This window comes from Haplochromis burtoni, unplaced genomic scaffold, assembly GCF_018398535.1.
Source record: "Haplochromis burtoni strain Fernald_Lab_line unplaced genomic scaffold, NCSU_Asbu1 Contig_2032, whole genome shotgun sequence".
NCBI lineage: Eukaryota > Metazoa > Chordata > Actinopteri > Cichliformes > Cichlidae > Haplochromis > Haplochromis burtoni.
Window position 1 is genome coordinate 4295 of NW_024584393.1, and position 11741 is coordinate 16035.

At 40.4% G+C, this 11741-nt stretch overlaps 1 protein-coding gene across 1 annotated transcript; it reads left to right on the forward strand.

The window, feature by feature from the left end:
* Positions 1 to 3243: 3243 nt before the first annotated feature.
* LOC102301843 (dispanin subfamily A member 2b) lies at positions 3244 to 4018 on the forward strand. Its single transcript, XM_005952701.2, has 2 exons — positions 3244 to 3561; positions 3788 to 4018. The coding sequence occupies exons 1-2, from the start codon at positions 3337 to 3339 to the stop codon at positions 3968 to 3970; spliced, it is 408 nt and encodes a 135-aa protein (XP_005952763.1). The 5' UTR covers positions 3244 to 3336; the 3' UTR covers positions 3971 to 4018.
* The last annotated feature ends 7723 nt before the right edge of the window (positions 4019 to 11741 follow it).

The window sequence follows — 11741 nt, forward strand, 5'->3', positions numbered from 1 at the left end:
ATCCTGGATTTGTTTCATCCATGTCTTCAATGGCATGGCATCAATTAGTGCATAAATATACAAAAACTATCAAGTTACAGTCAAAATACATCAAAATCATTCAAGCTGCGGTCAACAGAAAGTTTTACCTCATGCTCACCCTACCTTTCTGCTCATCAACATCAGGTGAGTGCAACCACATTTATCGTCTACCACACCCATGAGACACGCCCCACACCCGTGCACCAATACAGCTAGTCCATTTAAACCAACCCACTTAGTCAAAAAAGGAGCAACTCATATGGCTCCTACAACTAACATGGTTGAACATCCTGGATTTACAGGAGTTTTTGTTAGCAGATGCACAGTTCCTACAACAGAATCATGTTTTACCCATAGAATGTCAGTTTCTTTCTAGTGTTTTTACTGTTGCACTTATTTTAGCAATAGACCCAAAACTTTTATGCAGCTTGCGAAAGAAAAACATCAATCAATCAATTTTTATTCATATTGCACTTTTAAAAACAACTGTTGACTAAAGTACTCTACAGTAAAATAATCAGATAAAATTTTAAAGGAAAGTGAAATAAAAGATAAGAAAATAATAAGAATAAAATAATGACAGACACATACAGAATTAAAAGCCAAAGAGTAAAAATGGGTCTTTAAATGAGTTTTAAAAGTATCCAGTGTTGGAGAGGTCCTGATATTTAAAGGCAGTTTATTCCACAGTTTCAGAGCAGTCACAGCAAAAGCCCTATCTCTTCTGTGTTTTAATCTAGACCTAGGGACAACTAGAAGCATTTGGTCTGCAGACCTCAAAGATCTCGTCGGAGCATACCAATTTCAAAAGATCAGAAAGATATATAGGAGCTTGTGGAATGCTGTCATGTAGTCTATAAAACAGTTTTGTTCAGTGGCAGTCAATGTTCCCTCTAATTTTTCATGTGTCTGAGTGTGTCTTTTTCCGTGAGTTATTCTGTCTGTCCTGCTCACATCTCCAGTGGTTGTACACGTTGTCATTAACGTGGCTTCACTCCACATCAGCCACGCCGCTTTGCTAGCTAAAACACCGGTGTCGGCCTGTCGACGTTGATTAGCTGCATATATATGAATGTGAATCGCATCATTGGCTGGACTATGGGATAAGGTGGCATCGTTCTAATCCCATACTGGAGCAGACAGTCATTTGCTGACTAACACTGCAAAACAGAATTGTTAACGTATTTATTTTAATTTCAATTCAGGTTAGATTTTTTTGTGGGCAACACAGATTTTCTGTGCGCAGAGACCGTGCCAGCAGTGCGCAATTACGCAGCTTAGAGGGAACATGGGTGACGGTTACCCTGGCTGCACACTTATTTTGTCAAATACACACTGTTTATTTACATCTTCTCAGTTTCCTGTCTCTCTGTATGTTTTTTCCCCTCAAACTGCTGCTGTTAGATGTAGTGTTTGTGTGTGTGTGTGTGTGTGTGTGTGTGTGTGTGTGTGTGTGTGTGTGTGTGTGTGTGTGTGTGTGTGTGTGGTGGTAAATACATGCTCCACCAGTTCTTCAGAAACAGGAAACAGTTACTCTTATTTATACAGCAGTGGATGTGAGTCATATTTAACCCTCTGAAACATTCTGTTCACTTTCATTAAAATTAGGCAGGTTAATTAATTCTTTGTTTTTTTTATTTTCATCTTTAATCTTTTGTTGCAATGCTAGGTACCCCATAAGTTGGACATCATTTGGAAGTAGTGTTTTCAGTGGGAGAAACATTTCATCATTCATCCAAGTGACTTTTTTCAGTCTCAGCTGACTACAGGTTTCCCCCAACCTTTTTTGTATAGCCAAATTAGTTTATTGGACGCATGACCATAGACTTTTGTGAAAAGCAATGAAACTTTCTAGAGAGTACGCTCCATGTATTATGCTCAGTGGCAAATCCCTAATTTCCCTCGGGATGAATAAAGTATTCTGATTCTGATAATGACCTGCAGTTATGAACCACTCTCTGACAATAACGTGGTGCTGAAAACACTCTGTTATGATTTTTTGAGAGATCTGTATTTCCATGTTCTTTGTCTAAGGTCAAGTCTTTTGTTACCCAGATACGCACTGTCACCAGCAGGAGGAAGAACTGCTGCTTTTCTTTGCCACATCACCACATATATTGATTCTCACACACATACTCAAATAGATACTGTGCAGTTGCACTTCATGTGTGTCCTGTTATTTTTTCCCCTTGATCTCACCTTCTTGCTTTTTCCCTCAAGCTCTTGTGTGCTCATCTGTGAATGTCAGGCAGGCTTTTTCTTTTGATGTCCTCGTGGAGACCAGGCCTCCAGTCAGCCCACAATGTGTGCATCACTTTATTGAACATACGTCATTCACACTCGTTCCTACATGTACTTTTGATTAATGATAATCTTAAAGTAATCCAGCATCACTCAGGACATACCTAATGCAAACAGAATTCATTCCCATCATTTGAATGCGGCTGAACTCATAATCTCGATAATAGATTATTATTATCTCGATAATACGTTCATCAGTTCAAAGTTCATCAGTGGGTTTAAACAAATCATTGAAAGTTCAAACACAAGACATTGGTAGGTTATGACATAAAATTTAAACTATACATTAGTATTTACATGAGCTTTGCCACTTTGGAGTTATGCTGATCATTTGTTTTCTTGAACAGTGTGTATTTCCTCAAGTCTTCAATCTGCTATGCAAAGCTGACTTTTCAAGCAAAATTTGTAACAGGTTAAGTGTGTGGATTCTGTCTGTCTGTGGATTTTGGCGTGTGACTGTTTGAGGTTGTAGACAGGTGTCTTTTATACTGATAATGAGTTCAAACAGGTGCCATTAATACAGACAATGATTGGAGGACAGAGGATCAAAGGTCTGTGAGAGCCAGAAATCTTGCTTGTTTGTAGTTGACCAGATATTTATATTCCACCATAATTTGCAAATAAATTCTTTAAAAATCAGACAATATGATTCTTTTTAAGTGGGACGACTTGCACAGTTGGTGGCTGACTAAATGCTTTTTTGGCCCACTGTAGTTTCATCATCTGAGGAGCACAACATCAGTATTACATTTAAATCCAGCTAATAAACTATACCTGGCATTGCTATGAATACATTTTTTTTGCAGGTTCATATTTAGAAATGTGACAGTTTGATGCATTCTTAGTGTGTTATTGTATTTTGTAGTGATGAATCGCACAGTTGTAGATCTGGTTTTCATGAGCTTCCTGTTCCAACCCCCAAAAGCTTCAAAAGCCACAACTTGTGGTGACTCTCTTGTTCTTGCACAACTTTCTCCTCTCCACATTGCAGCTGAGCTGAGAACAGTTTGAGTGATGAATCCTCAAGATTACCCGACTGAAGACGTGCCATTGCAGGGCGTGAATTATGGTGGACTCCCTATTCAGCCTGCAGTGGTCCAGCAGACTGCTGTGAACATCAACACAGATGTACCAGTCATCATTGAATACCCGCAAGACCATATCATCTGGTCAATCTGCTGCTTTGCCTACTCAAATCCTTGTTGCCTTGGACTTGCAGCTCTCATTTATTCCATCAAGGTGAGTTTATGGTAACACATTTCAATTTCTTAGAAGTGTGTGTGTGTGTGTGGTGGGGGGGGTCAAAATAAAATGGTACAGGACAGAGCTCAGTAAAATAAAACCTAAAAAGTGAGAATAAGTTAAAAATAATCGAACAAATGGCTGACCAGAAGTAGTAATAGCAACAGAGGAAATGTCAGATATTAAAGTTTTTAAAGTGTATAAAATGTTTTCATCCTTCCAGGCCAGAGACAGGAAGGTGGTTGGAGATGTGGATGGTGCACGACGTTATGGCTCCACTGCTCGCTGTCTCAACATTATCTCCACAATCATAGTTGCCACTGTGTTCCTGGCTTTAATAATTGGGATTACTGTTCTCGCTACTACTATATTTTCACCCAGACAATATTATGGGTTTCAGTATTAAAATAAATTTTGCAACCTTCTATAACTTTTTAAATGCATCATCTGGGGGGAAAAAAAGCCATTTCACAAAAATCTTAAATGGAAGTCTTCTCTATTTCTTTACTGACAAGTTTTGTTTTCAGACTTTGTTAGTTGATGCATAAATCCTGTTAGTAAATCATTAAGAAATAAAAAGCTTCACATTTCAATAAATGTCTCTCTATTTTACTGTGCTTTACACATTTTTGACTAATTATAATTTTCTTTTCTTTTTTTAACTTTCTTTTTTCCCCCAACCGGTAACATAGTTTAATACCATGAGTGGGGAAAAGGGCAGAGTGATGTTTTCCTTCTCTGAAAATAGATAAAGTGACTATGTTTCACTCATGTGCATTTCCAAAAAATACTACAGCAGTTATAAATTTAGTTGGATCAGATTTTCAAACCAAGAAATGTCCCTGGGCCAGACATTTGAGGCCGCTTGTAAGCAACAGGTAACAATAAACTTCAAACCAATATAAAGGAACTAATAAAAGAAGTATTATTTATTCATTGTTTTGCTTTTAAAGTTGATCACATCTGAAAGTATGCACAAGAATGCATGCATTTAAATAACAAATGAATTGTAAATGAACAGAATCTGAAGTAGTAATAGTTTTTTTTTTTAATTTAAAAACCAATAAACTTTGCCCATATCGGACATCTGAATGTGCACAACATTAATGATTAAATCATATCAAAGCCATCACTGCAGAAACTCGTTACATTATACACACAAATATAACAATTACATCGTCACCCTGATGGAACATAATTTTAATTTTAAGGCAGGCATGGCTTGTTACTCATCCAGTAATATTCAATTTTATTTGTTGTAGCCTACATATATGTTGACATATAATTACTCTGTTGACATTAGTGGGAGAAGTTATTTATCCATTTTTTATTCTGTGCATTGAATGGGAGCTGATTTTTTTATTGAATGTGTGAAAAACCTGAATCACATTTTTACGTTGATCCAAACACACTGAGCATGACTGCAACTTTGGCAAGGCAAGGCAAGGCAAGTTTATTTGTATAGCACAATTCAACAACAAGGTGATTCAAAGTGCTTTACAGAGACATTAGAAACAAAAACAAATAAAAAGCATGATTTAAAATTGATTAAAACAATCAAACAAACAAACTAACTAATTAACAAACAAACAAAACAGTATATAAAATCAAAACAGATAAAATCAGAACAGTAGATAAAATCAGTAGTTAAAATGTTAGTTTTGAAATTTAAGCTTAAAAGTGTGGATTTGGTGCTTTATTCAAATGCAGCTGAGAACAGGTGAGTCTTCAACCTGGATTTAAATAAACTGAGTGTTTCAGCTGATCTGAGGCTTTCTGGGATGTCCTGGAAGGTTCATACTGGGTCAGGAGGTCACTGATGTATTTTGGTCCTAAACCATTCAGAGCTTTATAGACCAGCATCAGAACTTTAAAGTCTATCCTCTGACGGACAGGCAGCCAGTGTAAAGACCTCAGAGCTGGACTGATGTGGTCCACTTTTTTGGTCTTAGTGAGGACTCGAGCAGCAGAGTTCTGAATGAGCTGTAGTTGTCTGACTGATTTTTTTAGGTAGACCTGTAAAGATGCTGTTACAGTAATCAAGCCTACTAAAGATGAATGCATGGACTAGTTTTTCCAGGTCCTGTTGAGACATCAGATCTTTTATCCTTGAAATATTCTTGAGGTGATAGTAAGCTGATTTTGTTATTGTCTTAATGTGTTTTTCTAAGTTTAGGTCTGCATCCATCACTACACCCAAATTTCTCGCCTGGTTTGTGGTTTTTAGGTGTATAGATTGAAGTTCTCTGGTGACCTGTAATCGTTTTTCTTTGGCGCCAAAGACTATTACTCTCAGTTTTGTTTTTGTTTAGCTGGAGAAAATTGTGGCACAACCAGTCATTAATTTCCTCAATGCATTTACCAAGAGCCTGTACAGCCCCTCGGTCTCCTGGTGACATTGTGATATATATTTGTATGTCATCTGCATAGCTGTGGTAGTTTATTTTGTTGTTCTTTATAATCTGTGCCAGTGGGAGCATGTAAATGTTAAACAGAGGGGGTCCCAAGATGGAACCTTGGGGAACTCCACATGTGATACTTGTCTGCTCGGATGTGAAATTACCTATTGATACAAAGTATTTCCTGTTTTCTAAGTATGTTTTGAACCAGTTTAGTACAGTTCCTGAAAGACCTGCCCAGTTCTCCAGTCGTTTGAGTAATATGTTGTGGTCAACTGTATCAAATAAGGGGAATGATGTACCGTATTTTCACGACCATAAGGCGCACTGTGCTAAAAGGCGCAGTCTCAGTTATGTGTGCCCTTACTGTATTTAACACACACATAAGGCGCACTGGACCATAGGGCGCATACAAGTACCGTATGCGTATTTAAAAATAAAGCGGGAGCAAACCTGAATTCGGTACCTTACTCACATTTCTATTGCCGGTAATCGTCATCATCAACAACACACAAGCATACAAGTGTGCATATTTAAAAATAAAGCAGGAGCAAAACAAAGTTTGGTACTCACATTTTTATCATCAATCAAACCCATCGAAGTCCTCATCCTCTGTGTCTGAATTGAACAGCTGCGCTAAATCTCCATCAAACATGCCAGGTTCACTGTCTTCACCGTCAGAGTCACTTTCCGTGCCGTGCGGCTCCTCGGAAAGATGCCGGCTTTTGCGAAAGCTCGAACAACAGTGCCAGCAGACATGTTAGCCCAAGCATCTACAATCCATTGGCAAATTGTGGCGTAACTCGCCCGGCGCTGCCTTCCACTCTTAGTGAAACTGTGGTCTCCACCGGTCATCCATCGCTCCCAGGCCGCTCGCAGCCTTACTTTGAACGGGCGGTTCACACCGATGTCCAGCGGTTGGAGTTCCTTTGTCAGGCCTCCCGGAATGACAGCAAGCTCACAGTTCATTTGCTTCACAAGTTTTTTCACATCGGCTGTGAGATGGGCACGCATAGAGTCACAGATTAAGAGCGATGGTGATGCGTGGAAAAAACCACCTGGTCTCCTTACATACACCTCCCTCAGCCACTCTTTCATCATTTCCTCATCCATCCAGCCCTTTTCATTTGCCTTAATGATGATTCCTGCTGGAAACTTCTCTTTAGGCAAAGTCTTTCGCTTAAAAATCACCATAGGCGGCAGTTTCTGTCCATTAGCATGGCAGCCAAGCACAACAGTAAAAGAAGACTTTTCATACCCCGTTGTGCGTATCGCTACCGTGCTGGTCCCCTTCTTCTCCACAGTGTGACTCACCGGGATGTCAAAAGTGAGCGGGACCTCGTCCATGTTTGTGATGTGGCTGGGCTGGATGTTTTTGTCGCCGATGTGTTTGCTGCAGTAGGAGCGGAAGATGGCCAGCTTTTCCTTATAATCCGCTGGAAGTTGCTGCGCTACCGTAGTCCCGGTCCTGATGGAAAAATGGCACCGTTTCATAAAAAGTGAAAGTGAAACTGCTTTTAGCCGAATGGTGACCGTCGAAACGCTTCTCCCGCTCGCTCTTTGCTCGATGATCCACCGCTCGAGTCTTTCCTCCAACTCGAGCCACCTCGCCTTATGTCCGCGGAAACTCAGCTGCGTTTTCTTGACCTGCCGGAGCTTGTTTTCCAGCTTCCTCCATTTGCGAACCATCGATTCGTTAATCTTAAATTCTCTCGCCGCTGCTCGATTTCCATGTTCCTCCGCGTAGCTGATGGCCTTCAGTTTAAACTGTGCTTCGTAAGCGTGTCTCTTTGCCATTTTCAGGGTTGTTAAAACAACGATGTCCTGCATAATGCACATACCTGTTCTTTTATACAGGTATGTGCGATTGTCCCGGTATATACGATCAACGCCCACACTTCACCCTTTAACGTTCTCATGGTGTTCTCTACTACGTCCTCCTTACAACACATAGGGCGCACCGCGCTATAGGGCGGCCGCACTTTTTGAAGAAAATCTAAGACTTTTAAGTGCGCCTTATGGTCGTGAAAATACGGTATGTTAATCTCAGTCCTATGTCAGCAAGTTTGAGTAGGTTGTGAATGTCATCTCCTTCACCTTCGTGGGCAGAGCAAGTCCAACTCATTGACCACAAGCATTCTCTTTTCAGATGTTTGAATAGATTACTCAGAAAGTAGACACTGACTGTGGAGCTGTATTTGTTTTTTGGGGGGGTCTTGCCTGCTGTTGAGCAGGAACATTGTGATCTCCTCTTTAAGATCACAAAAACACTCAAGCATGCAACCTTTACGCAGACTGTTGTGAAATGTGGAGCAAAGAGAGACTGAAGTCCCCCTGACTGCCCCTTGTCATCACAGCTGAGGGAATAAAAGGACTTGAAAAGCAGCCTTGTGTTAATAATGTGTTGAAAGTGGTCAGCGTGCAAAAACAGAGCTTTTCCCAATCTGCTCGTAAGGATTAGATATAAGTCTGATTATATGTTAGCAGAGAGATCCGAGTAGTGAAAATTTCTGTGCAGTCTATTCTAGTTTTTGTGTGTAGACATGATCCACTATTGACCTGTTTAGTCATTCTGAGTTTGAGAAGATACAAACTGTGTTGCCTACCCATGATTGTACTTTTGAGAAGGAAAAATAGTGTTAAATGTTGTAAGAGTTAAACACAGAATTATGATTCATATGATATTTTTGCTGATAGTTAATTATGCTCATACTGATCAGAACATAATCAGTAAATAGAAAGATATTTGAGTTTGGCTAAAATAATTGTGATATCATGTGCAATAGGAAATCATGGAGACTATGTCGACCTCACAGTCACTCCTTTATTTACACCACTGGGGCATGCACAACAAAAACCGACACTGCTCTCCAAAAACTGTTGCCCCCTGAATAAGTATTCTTCACTCACAGACTGCAACATCAGTTCCAGTTTCCAGCTGATATCTCAGTTTGTTACTATCACAGCTGATGGTTGATGGTGATGGGGAGTGGGTCCTCAGTGGATCAGGCTTGGTCAAGTGTGTTCCATGGATTCTTGATTGGATTTTGATCTTGGAGCATGGAGGCTCATAGGAATTTGTCATGTTACTACGCGGGAGTGTGCTCAGTGTTTGAGTAGGTAGTCCATGTCAAAATGACTTCCACAAAACCGAGGACCCAAGTTTCCCAGCACAACACTGTTGAAATACTATTTTCTGCACTATAAGGCCCACTTTAAATCCTTTAATTTTCTCAAAAATCGATAGTGCACCTTATAATTCGGGGCGCATTATGTATGAATTTCCGGTAGAGATGGGTACCGTTATGGTTCTGACATAAACGTTAGTAACCTGATCGAAAAGCAGCGCACATTTCGGTGCTTTATTTCGGCGCTTTTTTTTTTCTTCCTGAGATGTCATACACTTTGGATTCAGCCAATCATTTTACCTTTCCACGGATAGTAGGCGGGCCCAGGTACGTACATTCTTTTAGAGCAAAGCTATAGATTAAGCTTAGATAATACTCCACTGTGGACATGGACAGCTGGAAACCTGACTGCCGAGTGCTCATCCTGTTATTTTTTTTTACCTCCACTTGAAGTGCACTGCCTGGGGCACAGGCATAGTTGCACTGTAATGTAAATTCTCTGTGGACTAGTCTACGTGGTTCCAAAAAACAGGCAGGCACACGGACGTCTGTACGGATCCTTACGCTAACCATCTGATGATGAAATCTGAGTGAACCCTAGTGGACTAGTGGACGTGGGAAATGTAATCCCTGCTTAAGCTTGCCTTGATTAGTGGACATTTGCCGTTTGCTATTAGCTGAGCAGCAAAACAAATTTAAGCAATAACATTTGCAAACTTAATGGTTGCAGCTTTTGTCTAAAAACACAGAAACTAGCCAATGCACAGGCCTAACAGGCCTTCAGCCTGGAAAAAAAAAAAATGGCACCACATGGATTTAACTAAACAAGCAGGTATGAGTCTTCCATTGCAAATGGATGACCAAGTTTTTCCATCAATGGATTTTTTTCCCTTCCCTGCAGACCAGTGTTGGGACTAACGTGTTATTAAGTAACGCGTTACAGTAACTACGTTATTATTGTGGTAACGAGCACGGTAACTAGTTATTATGCCAAAATCAGGAACGCGTTACTCGTTACTGGGATTTAGATAGGGTCGTTACTCGTTACTTCGTGTGGTGGCTATCGCGGAGCTTCCACAGATTCAGTAACATTAGCAAGTGGTGGAGGCCAGCAGGTGGATGAAGGAAAAGGGACGCAGAAGGAAAAGAGACCCGAGGCGGCCGCCGGTCCAAGTGTGAACTGAACTTCAGGTAAGAAGTTATGACCTGCAGTCTCTCTGGGTCAGATATGAACCAAGTTTAGGTGGAGTTTATTTTCGTTATTCTGACTTTTTCCGTACTGCGTGCTAGCTAGCATGACGGAGTTTCTATACAGCTGGGTGGGTGCTATGAAGTTAATGATGTTGAACTTTATTTTGTTCATAAGTTATTAGAGTTGCCAACCGTCCCGTCTGGTATTCAGAGAAAATATTACGCGTTTCTTATTGAGGTGAAAAGGAACAGTTTGTCCCGTAATTCAGCTACAATGAAAAAGGCACAAAGCTGGAGTTATTCTGTGTTTACGCTGCACAGCTGCCTCTTCTTCTCTCATTCTCCCCCCTCCCTCTCCCGTTTCTACTTCAATCATGAAACTGATCAATGATCAGCTGATCGGCTCTCTTGTTTGTTTATCGCCCACTTTGCGCCAGAAAGAGGAAACCAGCGGATGTCGCGCTAAACAACAGCAGCACGTTTAAGCTTGATCAGCTGTTGTTAGAATTTATTTAATATTAATTTCTAGTATCAGCTGATGTTTGCTGGAGCCACAGCTGTAAAGCTGCTGGTCATGATATGGTTTGGTTATCTGGTGAGAGGGAAACATGAAGATGAAACCAGGAGATGTCCTTACTGGATCATCAGAGCTGAACAGGTGATGGAGAAACAGGTTTACCTTTTAGGTGACATGAATGAGTTGAAGGGAAGTTATGAACTGTTTCTGAGAGACAAATAACACCAGGATCCTTTTTTAGGTAGCTGACAGCTGGTAACTGTGCAGGTGCGGATCTAGCAAAGTGTTGCCAGGGGGGCATGTAGGGCATTAACAGGGAAAGGGGCACAAAGAAATACTTTTCTTTCTTATTCTCATTTAAAATGTCTAGCTTTTAAAAAATAATTATCTGAATCTTACAACAAACGATTGATAGATTGATGCATATATACCATCAAAACAGTGTACATCACTGTCACAACAGTGTTTATTTTCATTCAAAGGCTTTATGATTTTTCCTATAATGGTGGGCCAGTCTCTAGTCAAAATGCCCGGGCCAATTTTCTGTCCCAGTCCAGCCCTGTATGCAGCTCATCTGCAGTCTGGTGTTGCCTACATCTTCCTATTCAGAAGGCAGAATTTCTGAGTTCTGAGTACAATCGAAAGCACCACGACTGCAGTTTTTGTGTTGGATGTAAAAGGCGCACATGACGCTGTGACGTAGGCTAGAATCATGGCAGCAGTCAATGACGGTCCAGGCGTGGGATTTCTCTCGTGGAAATATGCACATTATCTTTTCCTTTCTATTGGTAGGTGGCACAGTGCACTTGTGGCAAGTAAGCAAGCTAGAAGACTGGCAAAGTTATGGAAGAAACACATTAACAAGAGAATTCTGAGTAAAACCAAAGTTACTTTCCCTAGTAACTAGTTACTTTGAAAGTAACGAGTAACTTGAAGTAACTG